The 26577-nt window shown below is 34.7% G+C and overlaps 5 protein-coding genes and 1 long non-coding RNA gene across 10 annotated transcripts; 2 read left to right on the forward strand and 4 right to left on the reverse strand.

Moving 5' to 3' along the window:
- Positions 1-2826: 2826 nt before the first annotated feature.
- On the forward strand, positions 2827-7815 carry LOC110658566 (purple acid phosphatase 18). 2 transcript variants are annotated; one of them, XM_058145367.1, is made up of 5 exons: positions 2827-3102; positions 3744-4412; positions 6346-6534; positions 6606-6694; positions 7264-7815. In XM_058145367.1, exons 1-5 carry the CDS (start codon positions 2908-2910, stop codon positions 7472-7474), a joined length of 1353 nt encoding a protein of 450 aa, XP_058001350.1. In that variant the 5' UTR covers positions 2827-2907; the 3' UTR covers positions 7475-7815. The 2 variants fall into 2 exon arrangements, with proteins under 2 accessions (XP_058001350.1, XP_058001349.1); XM_058145366.1 differs by having other exon boundaries at positions 2838-3102; positions 6621-6694.
- A 396-nt stretch (positions 7816-8211) lies between these two features.
- LOC110658565 (CRS2-associated factor 2, mitochondrial) lies at positions 8212-10487 on the reverse strand. Of its 4 annotated transcripts, none has more exons than XR_002495604.2 (5): positions 9680-10487; positions 9391-9518; positions 9070-9295; positions 8865-8974; positions 8212-8752 (listed from the first exon to the last, which is right to left on the reverse strand). XR_002495604.2 is itself a non-coding variant. In XM_021816225.2 (5 exons), exons 1-5 carry the CDS (start codon positions 10188-10190, stop codon positions 8715-8717), a joined length of 1017 nt encoding a protein of 338 aa, XP_021671917.2. In that variant the 5' UTR covers positions 10191-10487; the 3' UTR covers positions 8212-8714. The 4 variants fall into 4 exon arrangements, 2 of the variants coding, with proteins under 2 accessions (XP_021671917.2, XP_021671916.2); XR_009148194.1 differs by having other exon boundaries at positions 8851-8974; XM_021816225.2 differs by having other exon boundaries at positions 8865-8978.
- LOC110658562 (uncharacterized) lies at positions 10483-11769 on the reverse strand. Its single transcript, XM_058146220.1, has one exon. It carries the CDS (start codon positions 11767-11769, stop codon positions 10483-10485), a length of 1287 nt encoding a protein of 428 aa, XP_058002203.1.
- Positions 11770-12132: 363 nt separating this feature from the next.
- On the forward strand, positions 12133-15005 carry LOC110647487 (protein FATTY ACID EXPORT 5). Its single transcript, XM_021801351.2, is given in 4 exon segments — positions 12133-12330; positions 12333-12398; positions 13425-13512; positions 14743-15005. Coding segments are annotated over 4 exon segments (357 nt in total). The 5' UTR covers positions 12133-12200; the 3' UTR covers positions 14816-15005.
- Positions 15006-15409: 404 nt separating this feature from the next.
- Positions 15410-16998, reverse strand: LOC131179219 (uncharacterized). Its single transcript, XR_009148195.1, has 2 exons — positions 16624-16998; positions 15410-15802 (listed from the first exon to the last, which is right to left on the reverse strand). It is a non-coding gene; the product is annotated as an uncharacterized LOC131179219 (long non-coding RNA).
- A 2834-nt stretch (positions 16999-19832) lies between these two features.
- LOC110658561 (uncharacterized) lies at positions 19833-26071 on the reverse strand. The gene is made up of 7 exons (XM_021816216.2): positions 25608-26071; positions 24162-24302; positions 23696-24061; positions 22840-23085; positions 21747-21839; positions 21094-21294; positions 19833-20530 (listed from the first exon to the last, which is right to left on the reverse strand). The coding sequence occupies exons 1-7, from the start codon at positions 25914-25916 to the stop codon at positions 20315-20317; spliced, it is 1572 nt and encodes a 523-aa protein (XP_021671908.2). The 5' UTR covers positions 25917-26071; the 3' UTR covers positions 19833-20314.
- Positions 26072-26577: the final 506 nt, after the last annotated feature.

Raw genomic sequence — 26577 nt, forward strand, 5'->3', positions numbered from 1 at the left:
AGTACAATATTTTGAAATGAGATTTTGCCAGCTTTTTCGTAGAATAAATTGGAAAGTTTGTACATGTCAAAGTTACTTGCAAATCACTTGTACTTGAATAAAGAGTTGTACTAACTCAAAATAAAGTAAGGTACTAATATGAGATATCACCTTAATATTTTTAATAAATTAATTACAAATTAGCTAGTGTTATTATGTGAAGGTAGATAAAGAAAATAAAACTCTCTTATTTTAATCTCTTTTTTACAATCTTATAAGAAGCTTGGTAATAGCTCTAACAATTGGGAATGAGATTTTGAAGATAGAGGAGGTTATTGCAGTTATCTTGGATGATGAAAAGTTCAAAAAGACAGGTAGCAGTAATGAAGATGAAGCTTTTATTGCTGGTTTTAGTCATAGTAGAAGCAATCCACGTGGAAACAATTGGAGAAGAAATAGTAGACCACGGGTAGACCTTAAAGGTAAAGAATGCTACTATTGTCATGAGAAATGGTCATATTCAATACCATTGTATGAAGATGAATAAAGATTTTGCAGAATTTAAATAATTCAAGAAGAGTGACGGAAAATAAAAAGAATAAATTGTTGCAATTGCAATGGATGATGGCGTTGATGATTAGTGTTTGAATGCAAATAATGATAAAGAAAAAGCAAAAGATCTATTATAAGATAAATGGTTCATAGATTCTGTTTGCTCATTCTATATTTGCTCGAAGAAGGAGTGGTTCCATATGGTTGAAGAGAATAAAAGAGAAAAAGTAAAGTTAGCCAACGGGAACAAGATGGAAGTTGAAGGTGTTGGAAGAGTGAAGATCAAGCTGTATGGTGATCGAGTAAAACTGTTAGATGAAGTGAGATATATTTCTAAATTTGAAAGAAACTTAATTTTTTTGGGTAAGTTAAATTCTTTAGGTTATGAGTGTTTAATTAATTATGGAATCATAAGAATTAGCCGAGATACTTTTGTGATTATGAATGGTGAAAAAGCTGGTGCGAAGAATTTACACAAATTGGAAGGAAGCACAATGATTGGAAGAATATAAGTTAAAGCAAAGGATAATTGGAAGACTAGGAGAATATTAACTTTTATAAAAATTGTGAAGACTAATTTTATTTGACTTGAATGTAGAGATTGTTATAGTACAAGTCCAATTGAAATTAAGAAGTAAAATTAGTTTAAGAAATTTAACAGAATTTAAATTATAAAATTTAGTAATTATAGTTCTAAAAAGACTAGTTTTTAGTAGCCATTGTATTGTAGAGAGCTCACAAAGTGAAGAAGTATATTTTGAGGGTAAGAAAAATAATTTGTGTGTAATTATTTTTTTTAATAGTAAATTTATTTAATGAAATAATTTTATGCCTAATTACATTAAATTGTATGTTTTTTACTTTGTGTGGGTGAGATAAACAATATATATGTTTTAAATTATTGAGTTATTTATTCAATTAAAGGGTCGTTATCTTAATTATCACCTCTTAAATAGTAACAAGTTTAAATTATTATTGGATTCATTATCTCCTACAAATGCAACAGAATTAAATGCACAAACTTCTCATATGCTGATGATGAATGAATGGATCTAATATTATGGTCTATAAGGACACAAATTGAATTTTTAGGGCTACAATCTGTCAAATATGTAAATTAATATTTAATTTTATTTGAAATTTTTAATTGCATCCTTAGTTTTTAGGATAAAGTATAAAAAGTTATGTAGTTTCACAATTTTTTAAAGTATGAATATGTGATTTGTGTTAATAAGAAAGGAATAAACCTCATTAGACTCTTAAGAAATATATATTCTATTACAATAATAGGAAAAGTGATTATTTAAATCTATATTTACTGAATGAGTGATGTTTTATTATTATTTTTTCTCTCCAATTTAGTTTTTTTTTTCTTAACCTTGGCTTTATAATTATAATTTTTCAAATCCCCACAGTACACGTAGATAATTATAAAAATTATATTGATAAATTATTTAATTAATATTTTAATAATAATATAGTTATATTTTATATTTTAATATATGTATATGGTTAAAATTGAATATAAAGTGGAATTATATTTTAAAAACTTCTTCTTATAATAGTTTTAATTATATAAATTACATTTATTTAGATAATACAACCACTCAACACATTAAAAAAAAATAAAATTAACTTTAAATTGCAAAAAAGATATAATAACAAAAAAATAAAGCTAATTTTTCTAGAATAAAACAATAAAATTTGAAAAATCTTAATATAATTAGTCAATTCCCATATAATATTATTTTTATAATTTTATTTTTAAAATATAAAATAACTTATCAATTAAGTTAAGAAATTCTAAAGTTTTTTCTTTTAAATAAGGCCTAATAAATTATTTAAAAATGTAAACTTAATGCAAATAAAGTATTCATATTTCTAAGTCCTAATAATTAATAAGTAGTCATCATATTATAACTATTTTTATATTAATTTTTAATTAGAAATCGTAGTTTTCTTAAATTTATATTTTTTAAAATAATCTAAAATGATTTATTTGTTGGAATGATGACTTTAGTTGATGAATTATAAGTAGCTATCTCCTATTGGCTCATGCATAGAAGAAAAATGAAGAATCCGTGGACGAGTCATCTCATGCGAAAAAGATGAAACAAAAACGACAATCATTCGCGTGTTTTTAGTGTGAAATGAAGACAACGCGACAATCATTCGCTTGTTTTTAGTGTGTAATGAAGACAATAATCAAAACGCCACCGTTCACACCACATCTCTCATTTCAAACGTTCCATTGACTAAAATGCCAACGTTCAAGCCTCTGCCTCCTTCGTCAAATGTGGGGGTGAATTCGTCAATTAACACGGAAACACCCCAGTTGCCACCTATATCCGCACTCACCGAAAATCTTCACACACCATGAAACGGCAATGGATCTTTATTTCTTCCTTGATTATGGCAATAACTTGTACTTCTGAATTAATGGAGCCTAAATTGATCTTAACGGTGTTTCTTTTAATCTCTGCAACTGTCACTTCTGAGTACATCAGACCTCCACCTCGCAAAACCTTGCATTTCCCATGGAGTTCCAGGCCTTCTTCTCATCCCCAGCAGGTAATTTTTACTTTCAATCGCTTATTTTTCTACTATAATGCATTGTTGTACTCCGTTCTCTTTTTATATTATTTAATTACTGCTGCATCTTTTTTTTTTTTTAATTGTGATCTGATCTGGGTTTTGGTTTTTTCTCCTACATTCGGGTTCTGTTTGATTGTTTTTATGCCTTTGTCTGTATGTGTATGTTTCTGCTTTTAAATTCTATTAGTTTCAATGGTTATTCCAAAACCAGGATTTTGGAACTTGGTAAGATTTGAATCTTTTGATGAATTGACTTTGTGAGGAAAGGAGTGACCATCAATGGTTCTGATTTTGTTTTGCAGCAAATTTTCATCTGGGATTTATTTTCTAATGCAAATAAAATGAATAATTGTTATTTTTTCTAGTTTCATTGAAATAATTGATGATATAGTGATGGAGCTGTAATTGATTGTTTTTTTACCAACCGTGGTTACATTTAAAAATTGGGATTTGATTTAATTGTCTCCAATTTGGACCAATTGTAAGCTGAATTCGCTGGAAGGGATGTTTCTTGACATACTTGATTTTTGCATTTTAACTGTAAAAGTTTTCTGGTTTATCAGGTTTATTTTATGCCACTTGGTTTGAAATGCTTGCGTCACAAATCTCTAGTGCAGGTACACATCTCTTTGGCTGGAGACAAGCACATTCGAGTCTCATGGGTAACTGATGATAAATCTAGTCTGTCAACTGTTGAATATGGAACTTCGCCTGGAAGGTACAGTGCTATATCTCATGGGGAGAGCACATCTTATAGTTATCTATTATATAGCTCTGGAAAGATACACCACACTGTCATTGGGCCACTAGAACCCAGCACTGTTTACTTCTACCGATGTGGAGGACAAGGTCCTGAATTCCAACTGAAAACTCCTCCGGCTCAGTTGCCAATTACTTTCGCTGTGGCTGGAGATTTAGGCCAAACTGGCTGGACTAAATCAACTCTAGACCATATTGACCAATGTAAATATGATGTGCATCTGCTCCCTGGAGACCTTTCATATGCAGATTACATGCAGCATCGGTGGGACACATTTGGTGAATTGGTCCAGCCACTTGCTAGTGCAAGGCCATGGATGGTGACAGAAGGGAACCATGAAGAAGAAAGCATACCTATAATTAAGGATGGTTTTCAATCCTATAATTCTAGATGGAAGATGCCCTTTGAGGAGAGTGGTTCAAGTTCAAATCTTTATTATTCTTTTGAAGTTGGAGGAGCCCATGTTATTATGCTTGGTTCCTATACGGATTATGATGAATACTCAGAACAATATAATTGGCTCAAGGTTAGTAATATTTATCTTTCTTTCAAATGTACTTAGAACAATATAATTTGTTATTATGCACATATTTTGTACTTAGAAGTTTTTCTAATTGAGTCCTATTGTTTTATTTGGTTGCTTTGCATCCCTAAACTTAGACCCAGTCATGGTCTCTATTGGTCCCAAACTCAGGATTGGAACTGGCCCGGTCAAACTCTGGATGGAACCGGTCAATGGTTCTTGGGACCGAACCAGACCAGAATCGTCTTGGGGGAGCGTTGATCTCAATTCCTACCTTGAACTTTAAACCAGACTGGAATCAACAATTCAGTCTAGCAGTTTGGTTTGGTTTGAACCACCTTTTTAAAGACAATTGGACAAAAATTTAATTATTGTATTGCATCAAACCCATATAGATAAACCAAATAAAAATCATTTGTTCTAAACTGTCTTTGAATTGGACCCATGCGGATTGGTTCAAGACCTTCGAAGCCACTCCACCATGGTTTCAAATAACAGCTGTTACGTAACGTAATGGTAGTTATTTATAGATTTTGAAGAGGGCCATCACGCGTGAGGTTGTTATTTACAGAAAAATAGGTATTTGCAGGTGTAATGGCCATTAAGTAATGGTAACGGCTGTTACCATCCGTTAAATAAATAGTAATGATCATTATTTTGAAGATTCCTTAGCTATTTTTTCACATATGCCAAGTGTTTTGATGCCCTTTTTCTTGTCTTTGCCATTTAATGTCCTTATTTGATGTACTTGTGCTTATTATATAGTTGTGAATTTTAGTTTTACTTGTATCTATCAATATATAGTTATTTTACAAACTTTGCAAATTTTTCAGAAAAATTTATGTAGCGCTAGGCTGTTACCATTACTATTACGTTATGACTATTATAGTTCTGTTTCCATTTACTGCGATTGCGACTGTGATTTGAAACCATGCACCTCACAGAAGTGCCCATTCCAAATCAGAACTGGTTCAAAATTCAATTAGCTGAGATTCAGAAGTTGAAATTTCACCTTGACCGTCAATAGGTTTAGTTAGGGCTAGACCTTGGCTTGGTCTACTTGAACTTTTATTTTTTATGTCTACATTAGATCCTTTTCTGATAGAAGTTAGGCACTTGAAAGACACACAATGTTAAACTCGTGTTGAAGACACAAAATTTCATTATCATTTTAAAAAAAAGAGAGAAAGAAGAGGTCAATTTAATAGTTTTTTAATTAAATTTGTTAAAAAATGATGCAATGTAGAACATAATAAAAGTTTGTGGACCCTATGTGAAAAACAATTAATGTTCATTGATGCAATGCGGCCAAATACAACTATGGGGGCTCATTAGGAAAAAAAAAAAAACTTGAAAGTTTAGGGAGCAAAATTTGGTTCTAGTCTAACAAAAATAAGTTGAATAAATGAATTAGAAAATTTCATGAATCAAAAGAGATCATTTTTGCTTTGAAATTATAGAAGGTTTTTTTTTTTTTTTTAATGGTTTTGTGATGTATTGACAAGCATTCTGGTAATTGTCTACCATGATTGATTCCTAGTGGTACTTGGGGACATTTAGGAAGAAAGTCTTTGGCGCTTGGGTGGTTGCCTACACTTCTTGTCTGCTTGCATGTGTTCTTATGCATGCCAGTTTTGTGGAGAATTTGAAATCATCTGAATTCACTGTTGTCCTCCACTTATATTGCCTTTTCATCTATTGGGACTATATGACTCTATGAAAGTTTAGTACATGAAGAGTGCACATTAATTTCCATCATGAACTACAACCTTTAACAGTTAATCCTTGACTTGGGACATTAGGCTGTATTTTCTTGGGCATAAAAGTCATGATTTCTTATTTGTTTTCTTTTCCTTATTCCTCCTTGAGCCAAAATTCCGTGAGAGATAATAGCTCTTTCATATTATCGGATTTCCCTATTTTTCTTGATCTACAGGCTGATCTAGCTAAGGTGGATCGGAAGCAGATACCTTGGCTACTTGTTCTATTCCATGTGCCTTGGTATAATAGCAACCATGCTCATCAAGGTGAAGGGGATGGGATGATGGCAGCTATAGAGCCATTAATTTATGCTGCTGGTGTGGATATAGTGCTAGCTGGGCATGTGCATGCTTATGAACGCACGGTATGGTGCTGTACTTTCACTACTTAATTTCATGGAACTTTGCTTATGTTATCTGGTTGTCTGTTTGACAGAAACGTGTAAATCAGGGAAACTCTGATCCCTGTGGTACTGTTCATATAACCATTGGAGATGGAGGAAACAGAGAAGGTTTAGCCCCCAAGTATGTCCTCGCTCTTGACATTGAATTTGTGAATTGCCTTTGAATGTGAATGGAAGATTGCTGAAAATTATGTCTTTGATGTATCCCATGCCTACCATGCTTGTCAAACGTGTTGTGGGAGATCAGACTATTTCTTATTCTTACACTATCACACTCCAATTCATTATTTTATGATAAGTTTTTTGAATTTATTAACTAGCTTTGCTCATTAGCTAGTTCAGTCCTTTAATATGATGGTAGACTTGGAATCAAATGTTAACTCACTAGGATAGGTAGGCTTGCTTTCATTGGTCTAAATCAGATAAATAGATTTTGAAGAAATATGTGAATTGAAGAACCAGAGATCAACTCAAATGGTATGTCAATGATATATTTGGTGTCGCATACAGGCATGCATACATTAGATATATGTAAGTTGCTGATTGGATAGGTGAAATATTGTCCTGCAAAATGTTATTCAAGAGTGTAATAGTTCCACTGACCAGTAGATTTGTTTCTTGTTTCTCATTTATCTAATGTATCTTTTTATCAGTAAACTTCATTGTAACAATTCTGACTTTTCCTGACAGATACATAAATCCACAGCCAGAATGGTCAGTCTTCCGGGAGGCAAGTTTTGGTCACGGCGAACTCAAATTAGTGAATTCAACTCATGCTTACTGGACCTGGCACAGAAATGATGATGACGAGCCCGTTAGGTCTGATCAAGTTTGGATAACCTCATTGGTTAGTTCAGGATGCTTAGATGGAAAAAGACAGCTAAGGAAGATTCTAATGTGACCTTAGAATGGTTGCATTTCCACTTCCCACATTGCTAGATTACATCAATGAGAGTTTATGCTTTACAGGACAATGTAAATATTTTACATGCTTATGTCAACCGAATAGTTGGTGCTAGAATTGGTAGACAATGTATTATCAATTAAATTGTTGTCTCCAACTGAATTTGGTAATCAAGCTCTCAACTCGAGTCTGTTCATGCCTGTTATCCTGTCAACGGTGTATGACTGACTGGAAATAGGCTTTAGTAAGTTTTACGTATTGCAGCTTTTGTTGTTTTGTACAAGCAACTTATGTTTTTATTGAATGAATTCAATTTATCAGACATTATGAAAGATGAACATTTTGGTCCATTATGAAAGATTGACTTCAAATCTGTCAATTTAGATTGATTTTCTTGCACTCAAGGACGTCTAGCAAATACCATCTCTCTCCTCGCTAAGAGCCGGGATAAAGGGATGGGAAGATGCCTATTTTGGGTCAACATAAACCACCTCTCTGCTGTGCAACAAAGCAAGGGGTTCAATTTGCCTTGGCTTTAGCAGGCTCCCGGTACCTAACCCGTAACGTTATTTACCAGGTAACATCAGTGATGTCATTTTCCCCATATCATGACAAATGGCTCCAATTATTGTTTGCATAATTATATGAAAGAAACTCAACCAATGCTGCCAACAGAATGAAGGGCTCCAGATCAAGTTGGTTATATCGTCACATCAAATATTTTGCTCAGAGAGTTTCTCATGTAAATTAACAATTCCCGTAATTATCAGACCCTCTTTAACAGTTGGGTGCTCCAGGACAGCGAATTTCTGCCCTGTCTCCCTATCTGATTCATAATCAATGTCTACGATACAGAAGTTTAGATTCTAATCTCACCTATCTTCATGTAATTAGACAACAAAATTCATGATTTCTATACGTGCGTGCAAAAATCAAGGACATCCAGATTATTTTACAATTGAGATTCTAGTGCAATTTTGAACAAGATAACACATGTCAGACAACAGGTCAATCCACCAATATACAAGAAGACTTCAGCCTCTAAGCAGAAAAAGCAAAATCCCCGCTGTCAAGTACAAGGAAGGAACAGCAACTCCAATCTGCAGCTGACTCAAAATTTGCTATGCAGCAATCCCACCTTGCCAATTTTATAACCTGCTCAAGTATGTAAAGGTCTGCTTAAAGAAGTTATAAGTCCAGTTCCTGATCTCTTCTGCCTCTCCAGAGTATAATCTGCTCATCCTTGAATAAAATAGGAACACAAGGCACCAAATCCTACATTTGTAGCAAAAGGGAAAGCAATAACCAGTAGTTTAGAATAGAGGGCCACAGAAGAAACTCCTTCATAAGCTTAATATCAAATTGAGTCATACCCTTAGCTTCACACCTATCTTTTTGCAATCGCTGGTGCCAACATGGGTGCACTCTACTCTCACAACCTCTTCAGTCTTGAAGGCCTCTCTCACTCTCTCCACCACATTCACATACACACCATTCCTGGCTGAATAAATGTGCCTTTAAAAAATCCCACTCGTTCTTATTCAACAATAGAAGCATTAATCTATCACACCTGGGGAATATAATTAACTTACTCAGTTTCATTAGGGCGGGAGAATTTAGTCCTCTATTTCTCATTTCTTTTGTTTCTTCAAACGTCAGGCCATCAGCTATATTCTTGACAAGCTTTGGATATATGGGAGCATAAGGCTTCCACAACATGCGAGGTATAATAACCCTGTTCTTTGGATCATAGTTTCGACCCCTATATAAAAGAAGGATATTGATATGCCTGTAGATAATCTTTCCACCAGATTTGTCCTACAGAGCCGCCACCATCTACATCAGCTAATAATCTCCGAAAACTCAAAAAAGAGAAAAAAATTAAATCCAAGGATACTGAATTTGAAGCATACCTCAAGATGGAAGCAGACATTGTCCATATCAAGAGTAGGCACTCCCAAGCACTTGATCCTCACAGCTTCAGCCCTCTTCCAATGATTGTGAATGTCATCCAACATGTTGTGAGTAACTCCCCCCTTCCCTAACACAATATAAAACTCAGAGCCCTAGGAATAGTATATACACATAAGTAGCTTTAAGTCTCCAAGTTCAGAAAAAACCTAATATATCAGGATCAGAAATCCATATACATTGCTGGTAAGATACAGAACGCTTATATCGCATAATTAGACCAGAAATTACCAAGATTAATTTGCCTGGAACAATCGCTGTGCCGATATCGCTCCACGAGCTCCGCCACCTCCTCCTCCGTGAGCGGTTCCCCAAGAGTCCGATTCCTCTCCTCTGTTACCTTTTCCATATCTACCTCCGATTGGACCGGAGCTGCAGTTCCTGTCCATTTCCTATCAAGACGACCAGGCCCGAACGGCGAAAATCGCTTCGGCTCACGATACCCAATTGGCTCAATGGGCTGGTTGGACTCCGAGTATGAGTATCGGAAGTCAAAAGGAAGGTTAGATTTTGATGGGAGTTTCAGGTCCTTAATCGGGTTTTCAATCGGCTCCGTAGGGCTTTTGGGCGTCTTTTTGGGTTTGTGTTTGGATTTCGTCGGCTTGGAGGTGATAGTAAATGGAGGGTCATATGGGTCATTAGAGAAAGTATGGCTTATGAAACGAGAGAAACAACTAAATGGAGAAGATATGGGGGTTTTGGTTAGGGTTTTGTGAGGCCATGAGAGGAGCTTTGCAAGCATTTGATTAGAAGTCGGAACAAATGGACCGTGACAGAGAAATCAGCTGAATTGTAATAGAAACTAACAAGGGTATAGTCGTAATTTAACATCCTATAATAATAATAATAATAATAATAATAATAATAATAACCTTCCTTTCCTTGTCTGGGTATGAAGAAAATTCATATGTTTTTATTTATTTCTGTCCTTTTCACCTTCATATAGTTTCACTTCTTTTCAATTACATCATTTCATATCCAAACAAAGCCTAAGTAAATGGTATTGTGGGGCAGAGTTGTGTATCAAGAATTGCTCAATGATCAGACTGCAAATTCTCATCTTTACATCGCCTTTGATCTCCAACCATGGACTCAAAAACATCCAAAAGATTATTCAGACCCTCTGGATTGTCCCCTACTGCCTTCAGTGCATAAACAATGCTCTCAATGGTAGACAAACAGCCAGCTTTTGGCTGACGTCTCACCTCACTAAACAAGCTCAGTTTATCCAAAACCAACTTCAGATGCGGCAAAAGCCTCAACCAGGGATTCTCTTTATACACCCTCTTCGCCTTAGCCCATGTCCCATCCAAAACAATCAAATTCTTCACCCCAATATTCATTGCTTGGAGGTCATCAGCGCCAACTGCTGTGTCACTTGGATATAAAAGTACTGATCCAGGAGGAACTACAAGTTCAAACTCTTCATACTCTTCCAAATTCATGCTCTCTTTCAGCTTCCGTTTCTGCAACTTTTTTACCATGAACCCTTTTGCCAAAGCATCTACAGCCAATTGAGAGCCCAAAAATTGATCAAAGTTTGGCCTTTCTTGTGCTTCAGTTTGAAAAGGCTTCCATTTACTTTCAAGATGACTAATGACTCCATGTTTGCCAATGGTAGCACATATAACTGGTTCTTCAGCACCTCGCAACACATGTTCAACATCAAATCTGTTAGCCATTACAGCTTCATTTAGAGTGGAATATATCTCTGCAGAAAATGAAGAATTTGCACTGATGCATTCATTGCTTCGTGACTCATTTTCTGTCCCCAAAACTAAGCCACAACTCTCCAACAAATCTGAATCATGCGCAGAATTGAATTCTCCTTTAGCATCACCCAGATTACAACCTTTCTCTTTTGAACACTTTGCACATCCTTCACCCATATTTTCTTTACCTGAAATCAAACCACAGATATCCTCAAGCTTTCGTTTCTGGGTTTGATTCCTATCCGGAACTCCATCAGACTCTATCAACCGGATAACAAACTGGGCGCCGAAATTAACATCGGAAACAGTAACCACAGTGAGATTGCTAAGCCCCAGTTTTGCAATCCTAACAGAATTAAGAGGGTGCTTTGTTTCTTTACTGTGTTGAAGAATGGTTACACTCACCTTGTTATCAATACCACCCGGGTTCTGTATCCGAGTGCAAAGGCAGAGACGGGATGGTTTGGAGCAAGATGGGCAAGTGGGTCGCTTGGAATGAGACTCGGCCACCGCCATTGTTAGGGTTTTAAGAGAGTTCAATTTCTGGGAATGCTGCGGATTGAGGATCGAACAGAGTACTGGGTTGTTTCGGGTCGTTAACCGGTCCATGCCATGGTCAGGAGTCGGTACGCGGGGTTCTCAGACAAATATACACAACTGTCAACTGAAGAGCTTTAGTGTTATCCGTCGCCGTTTTGGCAGCTTGCCCACACTTCGGTTATTCACAGCGACACGTGGCACTCGATGTCTCATAGTTTCTACTGGATTTTTGATGACCCAAATTGTAATTTTGGCATAATTAAAGGGTAAGTTAGGGAAACAAGAAAAATAAAACACCAGAGTTTGTCTCGTCTAACAGTGGGCCAACGGAATTCCACACGCCTCCACTGTACAGCTGAGAAAGTTTCGTTAAAGGTCCTTCGCTGGTCATGGCAATAGAAAAATACAGAAGGAAACCCAAAACGTAGAGACATTTTCTTTGCCCGATTTGGGAAACCTAAATTTAGTTTTCGCAGTTCAGACACAGAGAGAAGAAAAAGATGCACGATTTCTGCTTCACGATCCCTTACGGTCTAATTCTGGTGGTAGGAGGACTGGTTGGGTATGTCAAGAAAGGAAGCGTGGCGTCGTTGGGTGGGGGAGTGGGCACTGGTTTGGTTCTCGTCTTAGCTGGTATTTGAGTCTCAAGGCTTTTGGGAGGCGAAAGAACTCTTACCTTGCTTTGGTCATCGAAACTGGTATAATTAATCTTTTCTCTCTTTTCCCCCCGTTTTTCTGTTTGCTTGTTTTTCTTGGTTTAAGAAAAGTTTTCTGGGTTGGTGGCATTTATTTTCTTGGTTATAGATCCCAGGCGTGGCTTTTTGCTGGAACTATATGGGTAATTTTTATAGCGTTAGTTTTCCCTGTTGAAATTCGCTAAGTGAAACTTTAGGATAAGTTGGATTGAGACGAAAGACTGAGGTTTAATGACCAACAGACACCCATAAGTGACAGATTCATGGGCAAATTAAGGAGCTTGATGTTGAAGCATTTGGAGTAGATGAAGCTGCTTGAAATGGCTAGATGATGTCTGTAGTATAATGGATCTCTTTTTATTTGTGATTTCCTACCCCATGTTTGAAAGTTGTTCTCATTTCATTAGGCTGAAGTCATTTGAATTTGTGAAATGTTGTTGATAGTGGAAAATGTTTCTGAATTTCTTAGATTGGTTAAAAGAGGATATGTTTACCATGGTAGTTGACTAGTTGTTGATCTTTATTTCTTTGGTTTTTGGGTACTTCGGAAATTCTTAAAAGGGATGGAGACTATTAGGATTTGAACAGGACAAAAAGGAAAAACATAGGATAGCATCATCTATTTGTAATGCAGGAAACATAAATCCAAAGAAGAAAAATATCTGTGATTTTTTGCTTAAATGTTGCTTGGATTCTCTCTTCGTTGTTTTAAATTCCTCAAAACATGGTGCTTTACTTGAAAAACAAAATGATGGGAGCAGAAATGCTTTATGACTTAAAACTGCTTTTGTATCCTGTCCTTCATGTCATTTTGAGCGTAGTTATGGGATTAGGAATATTCACCTGTCACACTAATACAAAGTTGGGAGGTTCAAACCTCATTTGATTGAAAATGACATTTTTACAAGATAATATCACATTGTATTTGCTTTTCTTTTACTTCTCTTCTCATGTTGTGCTCACTGTAATCAAACCTTTAATTTCACATCAAAATCTGAATTTGCACTGATTCATTTGCCCTGGAAACAGTTTGTGCAGCAGCACTGATGTTCATCATGGGACAGCGTTATGTGCAAACCTCTAAGATTATGCCTGCTGCTATTATTGCTGGGATAAGGTAATATAACTCATGCTTAATGCAGTTTGCTATGTTGGATGTTGGTTTACTTTAGATACCAAATTTTTCAGTTTGTGTCTTGCAACTTATTTCTAGATCAATATTCACTTCTATAAGTGAAGGCAAGCATCCTTTGTCCTGGATAGGCAAAATGACTAGAATAGCGCTGATAGACCTTTTGGCAAGGGTTAATTCTACATCAATTTCATTACACAACTTCTGTACAAAAATACTGACAAGGTGCTAGGGAAATCTCCTTCAGTGCAAATAACTCATCCATCTATCAAATCACAAAAAATTAGCCACCCAAGAAGCTTAAAAAAGAGGGGAATCCTTGCCAAGCTGCTCCTTGCCACACCAAAGATGTGCCAACCCAACTTAGAGACAGGAATTGTTCTCTTTCTTACATGATGACTTCGCAATCCAAGTTTATTAGAATTTGAATTCATAGCCTCTTAGGCAATAACATTGCCTCTTAACAATTTTAGATGCCAAGAAGGGATGTAATTGATTCGGTACTGAAGACTAGTTAACTTGTTCTTTCATTCAGCTGCTTGGCGCCTGGCTCATTTGGCTAGGTTGTCATCAGGGATGCCGTGGGTTTCAAATTTCAATAACCATACAGATGTGATTGTGATGTTCATCAGTTGTCTTAAGGACCATCAAGATCAGAAAATGTATGATTTATCAACTTGTTATGATGTATGGTAACCATTTAATAAGAACAGAGTTTGGTTTGCTAGTTTCTGTCACTGCTGGTAACAATTGTTGTTAAATGTTTATCATTTTTATTATTTACAAACCAGTTAGAAGAAACTGTTGCTGGTTAGAGCATCATAATGGTAAGAGAAAGGGATAAAATTTAGAAATGGACAGCGTTATAGTGTTAATGACTAAAACCCACAGCATATAATAAAACAGCTCAGGGAGATTTTTTTTTGGTGGGATGAGACATTTATTTGCTTGTGGACTTTTAACATAACTCGCTCAACTAGACTACAAGAGTGTACATGTTATGTTATGTGATATTTAATTCCATCATATTGCTTGTGACATCTTTATCAGGCTAGCCATTTGGTTTGAAACTTTGAATACTCAACTTGAAGGTTTTCTCTTTGTTTATCAGAACTCCTGACAGCTATGTAAATAGTTTGGGGATTTTCTTTGTTGGTAGAAACATTCATTTCAATTTTTATGAGCTTTGAACTTAATTGTTGTGGTTTCTTGCAGTGCTCTTATGACAGGGTTTTATGTGTACAAAATTGCAACTGGTGGCAACCACATTCCAGCCAAGGCAGAGTGATGGCATCGAGGATTTTGTATGCCACTAATTTCAACAGCTGTATTGAGATATAGAAACTCTGATGTTTGTATTTGGAAGCTTTTAATTTCTTGGACAAATTTGTACCAGCATGTTATGCCCTTACTAGTTCTGTATGAAGAAACAAATTGCATGTCATTTTAAGTGAAAGAAATAGTAAACCTGTTTCTTATCTTTGTTGCGTTCTTCACATATGCTTCTTATATTTTTTGCCCGTTCTCGTTTTTTTCTATTTATTTTTCAAATTTTTTACTACAGGCTAGAGAGGGAAAGCTCGGTGGGTCCTTGAGAAGTAGCATATACATGGGCAATGGAAGAGGAAGAGAATGCAATGTTTAGACATACGAATTGCTGGATTCTAAATTCCTTCAACTTGGGGCCCAATTCACCTTCTAATATCACCTTTTGAGCTGCTTCTTGAATCAAACATTCGGGAAATATTCAGCATAGGAATCTCCAGGAGAATTTTGGTATGTTAATGAAACAATTCCTGTACTGTTCTTAAATTGAATCAACGAAAGCTAGCGCCTGCCAGCAGTCATCTTATCTCTATACCCTTCACAAGTCATATTTCAGGTAAAGTCAAAATTCTTAACAGATGTTCTTATGGAATTGACATTGAATATTGAACCCATAAAACGACAGAAAGATACCACAAATCTTTCTACCCATATTTATTTGTAGAGAATTGTAGAATGCTGAACATGTGCATCAATTCTCACACTGTTTTTTTCTACTGTTGTCACGAGGTTGCGGGTACATTTTAATATTCCAACTTGAAAACCAGCAAATACTGTTTCTCCGCTGAAATCTCAATCACCATGGCCTCTTATAATATCTACTCAATAGGCACAACTTCAGCTCCTTACCCAGGGAAGAAGTTCAACAAAGAAACTTGCTCCAGGCTCACTAGGAATCCCCATGATAGGCCAAAGCCTCAGCCTTCTCCGAAAAAAATGAGAGCCAATCCTACAGAAAAATGGTTTGAGCAAAGAATACATAAATATGGTTCCACATGAAAGCTCTCTGTTTGGAAAGTCAACTGTTTTCATATATAGACAGGCATTAAACAAAGTTTGTGTTCACCAGTGTTACACAACTAACTTGGTTTCAATCCAAGAAAGTGAGAGGTGCTCTCAAGAGTGTGATGCCTTGAAACCTACTGAACTGATGTATGGCCATTCTTTATTTTTTTTTCTCCTGTTCTTAGTTTTTTTCCCTCATTGCTTGTCATCCAATTAATCTACACTAAAATCTACAGTAAAGCGTTGAAGGACATGACGACGACAACTGTGGTGTTACCATTTCTCATATCTCTCTCCTTCTGGCCTGCATTTCTGGAATTACAAGTTCATATCCACAAGTTACTACAGTGTTGACGTCAACTGTTGAAGCGTTTCTCGGGAAGATCCGAATTTCATTAGTGGATTGGGCATCGAAGGAGTAGAATAAAGTAACTTTATATATATATATATATATATATATATATATATATATATATATATATCAATTTAATAGATTAAAAATAGAAATTAAAAAAAAATTTACTCTTAAAAATTGTGAGTTCTCCTAAATACTGATGTATAATTTTAAAAAATATTTCATTATTTTATAAAATTTTCGCCACACAGAGAATTAGGAAAATAAATTAAATTCTTTTCTATGTGAGCAAATATGATTCTGCACCATTGATTTATATTAAAATCTGCTGAATCTCATATCAAGAAAAGGAAAAAAGATACAGAAAAACTAAACTTTGTTATAAGTGAGAAAGGTATAATCAGAATTACCTATTGCTTATGCCAACTCGTTCTTCCCCTTCCTTAGTGAGGCTGAGCTGTTCATTGGGTTCCAGTTCATCAGCCGCATCCTCATGATCTGACCTACTACATCTTTCATTGGGTTCTTCTTCTTTCTCGACAGAGAATGTGTCATTTGACTGGATTCATCAATCTTATTAAAAGAAAACTCGTCATTTGTGTCCTCAATTGATTCATGATCAGTATCACCATCGTAGAGTAGTTGGACCCCACACTTTTCAACAGAAGGAAAAGATTCGCCAAAGCAGTTTTCAACGATGAATTGAAATGATACCTCATTATAACTATGCATGCTGCTTTCTTTGTTCTCATCATGGATACAAAACTCATTAATATAGGACACAAACAATTAAATAATTAAATAGAAAAATCATTAGTAACTTTACCTGCACTCCATTCTAAAGTCTTCTAACATGGCTACCAGATAGGTTAAGCTCCACTAGTTTCTCAGTATGAAACTTTGTTGGCAAATGCTTCAAAGGATAAAAATGCCAATGAAAAAGCCTCATCTCTTCTGGTAGAGACTCAAGACCCTTGGGAAAGTGCACATCATTAAGTCTTCTAACAAACGTTTGTTGCTTCTCAAGATCAAGCCCATCGTAACTTATTTTCAATACATTTTGTATTTTCTTGTGAGGAGCCCTCTCAAGTTTTTTCAGTGCACTTTCCCACTCCTTTTTGTTCTTGCCACGTTGAAACAAACCCAAAATTTTAAGAGCTAGAGGGTTTCCTCTTGCATAGCTTACAATGTTACTTGATAGCTCCATATCATCTTTCTTGGGATTGACGTGTTCTAAGGCACATATGCTAAAAAGCTGAAGAGCTTCATGACCACTTAATGCTGGAACCTCATATATTCCGTGAACTCTATCTTGAAATACACTTTTGTCTCTACTTGCTATAATGATTCCACTTCCCATACCAAAATAAGTACTCTCTAAAAATTCTATTTGTTGAAAATCATCCACATCATCAAGTACAACAAAAACCTTTTTATAGCGAAGTTGGTGCATTCCTAGTATCAAGCTTGAATTTTTATTTCTTTCACCAAATATATCAACAAGAAGATCATTTTCTAATTTAGCTTTTGATGATATTTCTCTAACATTTGGTAGAAAGCAATACCCTTCAAAGTGAGAAGAGATTTTTCAAAATACTTCTTTGGCAAGAGTTGTTTTACCTATGCCCCCCATTCCCCATATTCCAACAGTAAGAACCTTATCATCTTGCCCAACACATAATAATGACTCAATCTGTTTGATTCGTGATGGTAGGCCAACTAGATTCTGCACTTCATTTTTGTATAAATGCTTCATATATTTCAAAATGTTGTTGACAATATCTTGAACAAGTGCAAACTCAGACCTAGTAATAGTACATGAAAAAGAAACTACAGTAAGTTTAAATACCAAGCATGGATTAAACAGTAATTACACCATATAAATTAAGAAATTGTTATTATCCCACATTGATTTGGGATAAGGGTAATATGACCTTCTAAGGTTTTACATACTATTTCTCCCTTGATATAGCTTTTGAAAGTGAATTAGACCTGACTTATTTTGTTAAGATGGTATCAGAGTCTCCTCAACTAATGTTTGGACCTTTCATGTGTTTCACATTCCAGGTGTTTGACCCTGGACATGAGGGTTTAGTTTGCATTGGGGTAATGCGCCTTTATAAGGTTTTTGACACCCTTTTCCCCTTAGTTAACTTTTGGACCTAAGTTTGGCCCGGCCCATTTTCTTAAGAAGGTATCACAACCTCCCTAATTAATGTTTGGACATCTCATGTGTTTCACACTCTATCTTGAGTGTGAGGAAGCGTGTTAATATCTCACATTGATTTGGATTAAATTACAATTTTGCGTGAAACACAACTGATTAACAGCACAACTGATTCAGAACCGATAGTGGTGAGAATCAAATCTAGTGCACAATAATCAATATACTTTTAAAAAAAATTATGGAAAATTTATAATTTGGTTCTTGAATTTTACCCTATATCACACTCTAGCTTCTATATTTTCAAAAATTAATTATTCAGTTTCTGAATTTTAAACTATATTATACTTTAATTTTTAAATTTTGAGAAATTAATTATTTAGTTTTAAAATTTTGCATTATATCATATTTTAGTTTCTATAATTTTAATATATAAAATAATTTAATCATTCTGTGAATAAATGAAATTATTGTAAATAATAAAATTATAGAGACTAAATTATTTTATATGATAAAATAAAGGATTAAATAATTAATTTTTTAAAATTTAAAGACTAAAATGTAATATAATGTAAAATCTAGAAATTAAATAAATAATTTTTTAAAATTTATAAATTAAAATAGAAATCAAATTATAAATTCTCCATTTTTAATTAGAGTCTGGCCACAGTAATGCGGTGGCATACATATACATTGTTTTCATGGTAATTCTATTTATTATTGGTTTACTATAATTAAACAACTAACTAATTTAGGTATATCATTTTTAAATTATCATATTGATTTCCATAATTTAAAAAAATGTGTATTAATTGTAATTTGATAATTTATGGTTACAATATTAATTTTATTTTGTATTAAAAATTTTTTCCATAAAATTTAATTTTTACATCTTCTTATATTATAATATTTTTATGAGTTAATATTATAATATTTTTATGAGTTAAGAATGCAACAAAATCATACGTAACGCTCAAAAGACATAAGTGTTTACAAATATAACATCAGAAATGGCTTAATTTTATCCATTATCTCTCAATTTATAAGTTATTTTAGTGTCATTTTCTTTAATTTGTATCACAAAAATCATTCAAATTTAATTTAATACCATCCAAAATCCTTTTTACTAGATTATATTGGAATTTACGGCCAAAGTTAAATTGAAAGTATTATATTGGCATTTTAACAGTGAAACTTTTTTGTATACCGTCGATTTGATCTGATTTGAAACCGTCAGTTTAATCTGATTTAGAACCACCAATTTACAGTTTCTGAAAAATATGAATCTAAATCAAATTGTAGAAAAATATAAACCTAAATCAAACTGTAAAAAAACAATTTTAGTTCGATTTGAAGCTAGTTTTGGTTTTAACCAAACTGATTCTAGTTTGATTCTAGGTCAAAACCAGACCATTACCACCCCTACTTGTACCTGCTGGAAAATTCCAGCGAAAATACTGCAATATTCAGAACCTTTTATTACCAAACACTAATATGATGCTTATTACATAGAGTTAATCACAACTGAATGCCTGCGAATGTGCCAGATAACATTACTTATTCCTCAAAACTACAGGATATGAGATCTGATTGTGAGATTTTGGGTGCGCATTCAACTAGTATAGAAACAAGACTTCCATAAACTAAAACTTGCGGCAAATCTCTTTTTTCATAGAACAAATTTTAGTTCAGCTTAACATGGAAGGCTCCAACCATGGGAAAGAAGTGACTGAAAAGGTTTCACTTCTGTCTACACTATACATTTAATATCTATCATCTAATGCTCTAAAATTTTATAGTATCAATGCCATATCTACAACCATCAGCCAAACTCCTGTCCCGGGGCAGCTTCAGTATGTAGTGTCAAGAGAAAGAGTAGATTGCCTGCACCTCCAATGACATAATCCAAGGTATAATAATTTCATGTCAAAAGTAGTTTAGCAATTCTGTGGCCTATAATATTTTGGAGGCAGTGATGGACATCGTTCGTTCATATGGGGATAAGGATCGATGGTATTGTATCCTGGTAGCTCCATTCGATACTTGCCCCGAATCTGACAATAGGGGAGCTTCACATTGTCCCCATCATTGCACCACTTTGGAAGACGACTTGAGTTGTTTTCAAAAAACCTGAGGGTGTAGGCGTCCTTAATCTGCATTTTCAGCAAGAAAACAGATTTGACGTGTGCATCTTGTGAGCTAGCAAGAAGGGACTCGGACACCAAACTAAAAGCAAAGTCACACGTTCAAAATAATCATAACTGCTGAAAATTTAAAAGTTATCAAAACAGTGATCAGCTTACTCCAATCCAAACTGATGAGATGAAGATAAATGTTCACCCATCTAGGTCACAAGATCTAAGGACCGGAGAAATAGACAACTCTAACCATTTAAATATTATCTCATCATAATTTTACTCCACAAATAAAGTTGAAATTTTAGCACACCATATGAGCTGAAGGAAAGATTAGAAACCAAGTCCTATGATTCCAATGAACACAGAAAAAAAAAAAAAAAAAAAATAGCAATAATAATATATGCTTGTTATGTTTTCCCCCTTCATATGTAATAATATCAATCCAAAGCGCCGAAGTGAAACTTAATGCATGCATGTAGTGAGCATATCACATTCACATTCACTTATAAATAAAGAAATTCAAAAACCAAAAAAATCTTTATTCAGATCAAACAAATATCTTATCATTAAAGACTAACCGTAAACTCAGTCACTTGTATAGAGCTAGCAATTGGACCAAATAGTCCAGCTTCCTTGTACATTTCCAGAATGAAAGCAATGCATGAAGTTGATCTCCCATCAGTGTATAGCCAATCATCCTGTTCAGGAATTGTCAACAGTTCACCGAAGGATGATCCACGCTTTTCAGTCTCTACTAAGATATCAGGAAGATCAAGGTCCTGCATGAAGTAGAAAAATTAAATCTGTAGTTGAAATAATTAGTATGATGATATACAACCAGCATTATGACTTCAAAAAAATATATATTATTAAAAAAAAAAAAAACCAGGCAAGCATTCACAATTGACTGACTGATCCAACATTCAGAACATAAGGATCATCTGATCACGTTGCTTACACAAAAATGTGGTTCTCAAGAATAAATCCATATCACACGCATATGGCAGAAGATATAGTTGACAGAATTTTCATGGGGTATTTCAGTAATATGTAACTCATGCACAATTTATGTCATTTACAGACAAAAGCATCAGATACCAACAATTTTTTTTTTTAAATTCTCCATATGTGGAAAAAACAAAATCCATTGCAAAACACAATCAATTCAAAGTTGTTTCAATCTATCTGATAGAATAGTATAAAAATGATATAGCAAAAATTGTTAAAATACCTCAGTTCCAAGTCTCTTGTTCAAGGCTTCATTCCACAAGTTGGCAGCATATGCAGGTTGTATTTGATTCCAAACTGTCATAACAGATGCAACCTGAAGGACCAATAGTTGATATTGAACAACTATGAAACTGAAAACCTCTAAAATTGCATACAAGAAGCAGTGCACTCAAACAAGGGATTTATCTTTTTCAGAAATTTCAGCTCTGTTTGTTAGCGGGAATCATTTCCCCATTTTCAGGCATATGAAAAGTTTACAAAACTTGATTTATGGAAAATGTTTTGCTTATTGAAGACAAACTAAGCCTTTTCCAAGAAAATGGCTCTTTCTTTCAGAAAAAAATTCATTTTTCAGATGTTTACAAACTTATATAAAGGAATGAAAGTATGAAACCTATAAGAAAACTGCATAGACACAAACCATTAGTCTACCAACCACCACCGATTATCTCTAACTGTCACTAGCCACCAACAATCATAAGTGGCAACCACAATTAGCCCATTTTATGTAATTTTCTCCCACATTCAATTACAAATAGAAAACCCCCCAGGTTCTTCTAGATCCGAACATTTTTCATAGGCTTAATTATTCAAAGACAATATATATTTTCTAATTCACCTCCAAATGCCCCCCAAAAAAATATCCAACTGATTTTGAGAAATGCAGACAAACAGCATCAAACAAGTCATTTTTCAAAAATATTTTCCATAAAACAAACTTTAGGCTTAGTGAAGTTTCTTTTGACAGGTGGCACTAATTAAATCTCACAAATTGGCACTTTCACCACATTCAAGTCCCTTTCTATACAATGTCGACATATATGTAAAAACATTTGGACAATGTTTCAGCAACTTTTTATCATCTAAGAATAAGATTCAAGTATCTCATGGCAACACATTCCAGATCATAGTTAAACATTAATAAACAAGGAACTGGTCCCAAATTTTGCAGTGACCCACCAAATTACATTAATAATGTGGTGTAATCACAACATAATATAGTGGAAATAAAAGACATAAGAAAATATCAAGCACCAACAAAACTAGAAACTCAAACAATAAAACAGTATATTCAAATGGGATAATTTCAGTACCAGCTGTGCATCCAAGGGAGGTGGATAGTTTCCGCTAACAGTGTCTATCCAGCTAAATATCATGTTATGATATCCATAAGGTTTGCCATTCATACTCAATGCATACTCCCATGCGGCAGTCTCATTAAACTTGGCTCGCAAATCAGGATGAAGAGGAAGCAGCGCAATATGTGGATTAGAGTCATCCTTAGTCAGCTCAAAGTCCCACCATTCATCCCATGGCAACACAGCGACAATATCTTCTCCCTACAACAAAAAAAGGTGAAGTACCATTTATGCTCCAGCCAAATCATAATTGCCAAAAGACAAATTCAAAGGGTTAAAAATTAAGTTTCATTCACTGTTAGCATATGCAGTACAAAAAAAAAAAAAATTCCTGATGGGGAGCAGAATCTACTTTGTTAGCTGTTTCTAACTTTGTATAGGACTAATAAAAGACTTCTTTTTTCTCCCTTGCTTTTATGAAAATGTGAAGAATAGTATAACGAATGTCAGTTATAGAGAGGGAGATTGTATAAAAAAACTAAACTCTTGTCTTGGAGATATTTATCAGGTATAAAGGAAATTTGAAAATCATGTAGCATTACAGCCAGAGCTGTTATGGCTTTTTCTAAGACCATCAAATGCATGGTCGTAATTCACCTAGAATGTCTTGGGATTATGGTTGTGGGCAATTCAACAGCTCTGGCAGCATACCCTACATAAATTTATTGGAAGAATTGGATGTAAATTTAAACCAAAAAGAATGAAAACTTACCATTAAGGTTAACAATTAAGAGGTACATCAGTAAAAAATTTCAATTATTGAAGCACTACACCGTAACATATCTGAGGAAGCACTAACACTAACAGTTACCTGATCATTCTCATGTCCTGATTCACCAACCCACAATTTTCCTTCAGAATCCCTTAAGCAAACAGCAGTATGGCCAGCATATGCTCCACTGACCCACTTCTCCAAAGTCTCAAAACCACCCCACCTCCCACGAATTTTTGATATTGCAAGGAAATCTCCTGAGTGAATATCATTGGTACTGATGTTGGTAACCCAGGGCTGAGGACGTTGTTCAAAGGTAGCTCCCATGCGCTTCTCAAGGAATCTAATATTTGAATTCTCTCCCCATGCGGTATTTGTAAATAGGGGGAAGACATCCCACAGTGCTTGAAGGGTTCCCAGCATCCCCGCTTGCATGAGGAAAATTGAAATTCCCCTGTTTTTCACCTGATTTCATTGAAAATAATATCACATCACTAAATCAAATCTGGCATCAAAACAACTAGAAAACATAATAAGTCCTGAATGACAAGAAGCAGAAACTTACATATTCATACTCAGCTTTCCCTTCCCACTCTTTAAACTCGAATGTATGCTCCCGTGAAAGAAAATAATAATCCCATGTAACCCGGTATGGAGTTACAAAGACATAAAGATCGATACATGTCCAGCTATGAGCCTTGCTAACCTGAACACATCATTCAATTTTCAAGTCATTACAGCCGCAAGAACTATAACCACCAAATTTTTGCAAGTGAAATTTTGGAGAGGAAGGGGAAAGAAAGAAAGAAAGAAAGAAAGAAAGAAGAAAAAGAAGCAAAAGTCCATAACATAATACAAGAAGCTAATGCACAGTAGTATAGCTAAACCAAACAAAGGATAATTTAAATCGCTGATGATGTCAATGGCTCAAGGGAGATGCTTTTGCCCAAGGAAGAAATAAAAATGCCCAAGTAAACTCAGTCACAAACCAATGAATTTCTCCACTGACAAAGACATAAAGACCCTCAAAGCCCATGTAATCCAAGGAAAATATGAAAGAAAAAAGAGAAAAAGGTAAACCATACAAAGAGCTAAATTGCTAAAGAAACCATCCAACACTGCCATTCAAAAACCAACGGAAGAACCCTTTTTCCCCCTTTTTTTCTTTACAATTCTCATGCGTAAGACCTAGCTTCTCATTCAGATATCCATGAGCACCTACCAATTAAGATCCCAAGGCTAGAATTATCATTCTAGCATGCAACAGTTACGCACGCAACAGCTGAAAGCCTGAAACCAACATCCATCACCTTAAACATATTGTGCAGGTTCGCATTAGCACATAGTCAAAAGCAATTCTTCAAACTCATAGCTAAAATCAAAAGAAGAAGAAGAAGCACCAAATACACGTATATATGCCCTGCCTAGATACCAACCCCTCCAAATATCAATGATATGAGCAAGACTTCAAATAAAAATACAAATTACAATTCAAATTAGGTATTACGGGTATTGCAAACCCCAAGGAGCTCAAATTCAGTACTAAAACTGAACAAAATCCAAAAATCTCGATACCAAATTCTTTCACGCTTAGCAAAATCAACTAACAACAAGCATAATAATGACAATAATCCCCAGAAATAACTCATTTTACAAACCTAACAGGAACTATAACTCAAACAGGCAATACCCAGATGCCAAATCCTCAAAATTTCAGGAAAACCCACTAAAACCAGACAAAACAATCACAACTAAAAGCCAAAGTTAGCTTCTTTATACACCCTGATATGAACCAAGGAAGCTTAAATTCAGCACTAAAGAGGAAAACCCACTAAAACCAGACAAAACAATCACAACTAAAAGCCAAAGTTAGCTTCTTTACACACCCTGATATGAACCAAGGAAGCTTAAATTCAGCACTAAAGTTCAAACATACAAATACCCAACATATCAAATCATTCAAATTACTACAAGCCCAATTAAAAGACAAACAAAACAATCCATCATCTACCTTGACATGAAGTGTGCCACCGCCAAATTCACTGCCAGTCTTGTTATGGAACTCCATCCAAGCCGTGTTATTGTAGAAGCAGGCACCCTTCCACTGGACGGTGTCATTTGGAGACGAGGCAGCTCCCACAAAAGTTGGCAAAAGGTCAAGAGCACTATTGAGATAATTGAGAATTGGCCACGAGACTTGCCTAGGCAACAAAGGCAGAAGATCCTGCGAATGAAATGGCACTTGCACTGCTTGTGCGGCAAAAAAGGAGAGAAAAAAGGAAATTACGAGTACGGTTAACGAAGAAGATGGAACCATCATCTTCGAAGAGAAAGAAGGATAAAAATCTTCAACAGAGAACAGAGAGCGAGTGACAAATTAAAACTCCATCTGTCTCTTGTCTCTTCTCTGCTCTTGTGGGCTGTCCCTTCGTTGCTCTTGGATTTACGTCACGACTCTGAAACAAGAAGGAAACATCGCAATCTATTGATTATTTTTGGACCCATACTCATTACAAACTTATCAATTTTTACCAAAAATTTTTAAAATACAAACAAATTAGGTTTTAAGAATAATTTAATAAAGTTATAATTTTATTTATTCATTATTTATATTTTCACATTATACATGATATCTACATTTTATTTTTTAGAATTAAATAATCAATAAAGTAAAATAAATATATTTATGTGAATATATTTAATAAAGTTTTATTAAAAAAACTCAAAATTTTAATCATATATTATGTAAAAAAAATTAGTATAAATTCAAATTTTTTTAAATATTTCACAAATATTTTAATTTTAATAGATTAGAATTAATTTATTCACATCAAATCGATTTACTAGAAAATAACGCGCTATTAATGAATATATTTTTCATTCATAAGGGTACCAAACATCCAATTTTAAGCGTATTTGGTTAGGTATGCTTATGGTGAGACAAACTTGGAAGAGAAGATGCTTGAAAGCATGACGAATAT

This window comes from Hevea brasiliensis, chromosome 4 (genome assembly GCF_030052815.1).
Source record: "Hevea brasiliensis isolate MT/VB/25A 57/8 chromosome 4, ASM3005281v1, whole genome shotgun sequence".
Lineage (NCBI taxonomy): Eukaryota > Viridiplantae > Streptophyta > Magnoliopsida > Malpighiales > Euphorbiaceae > Hevea > Hevea brasiliensis.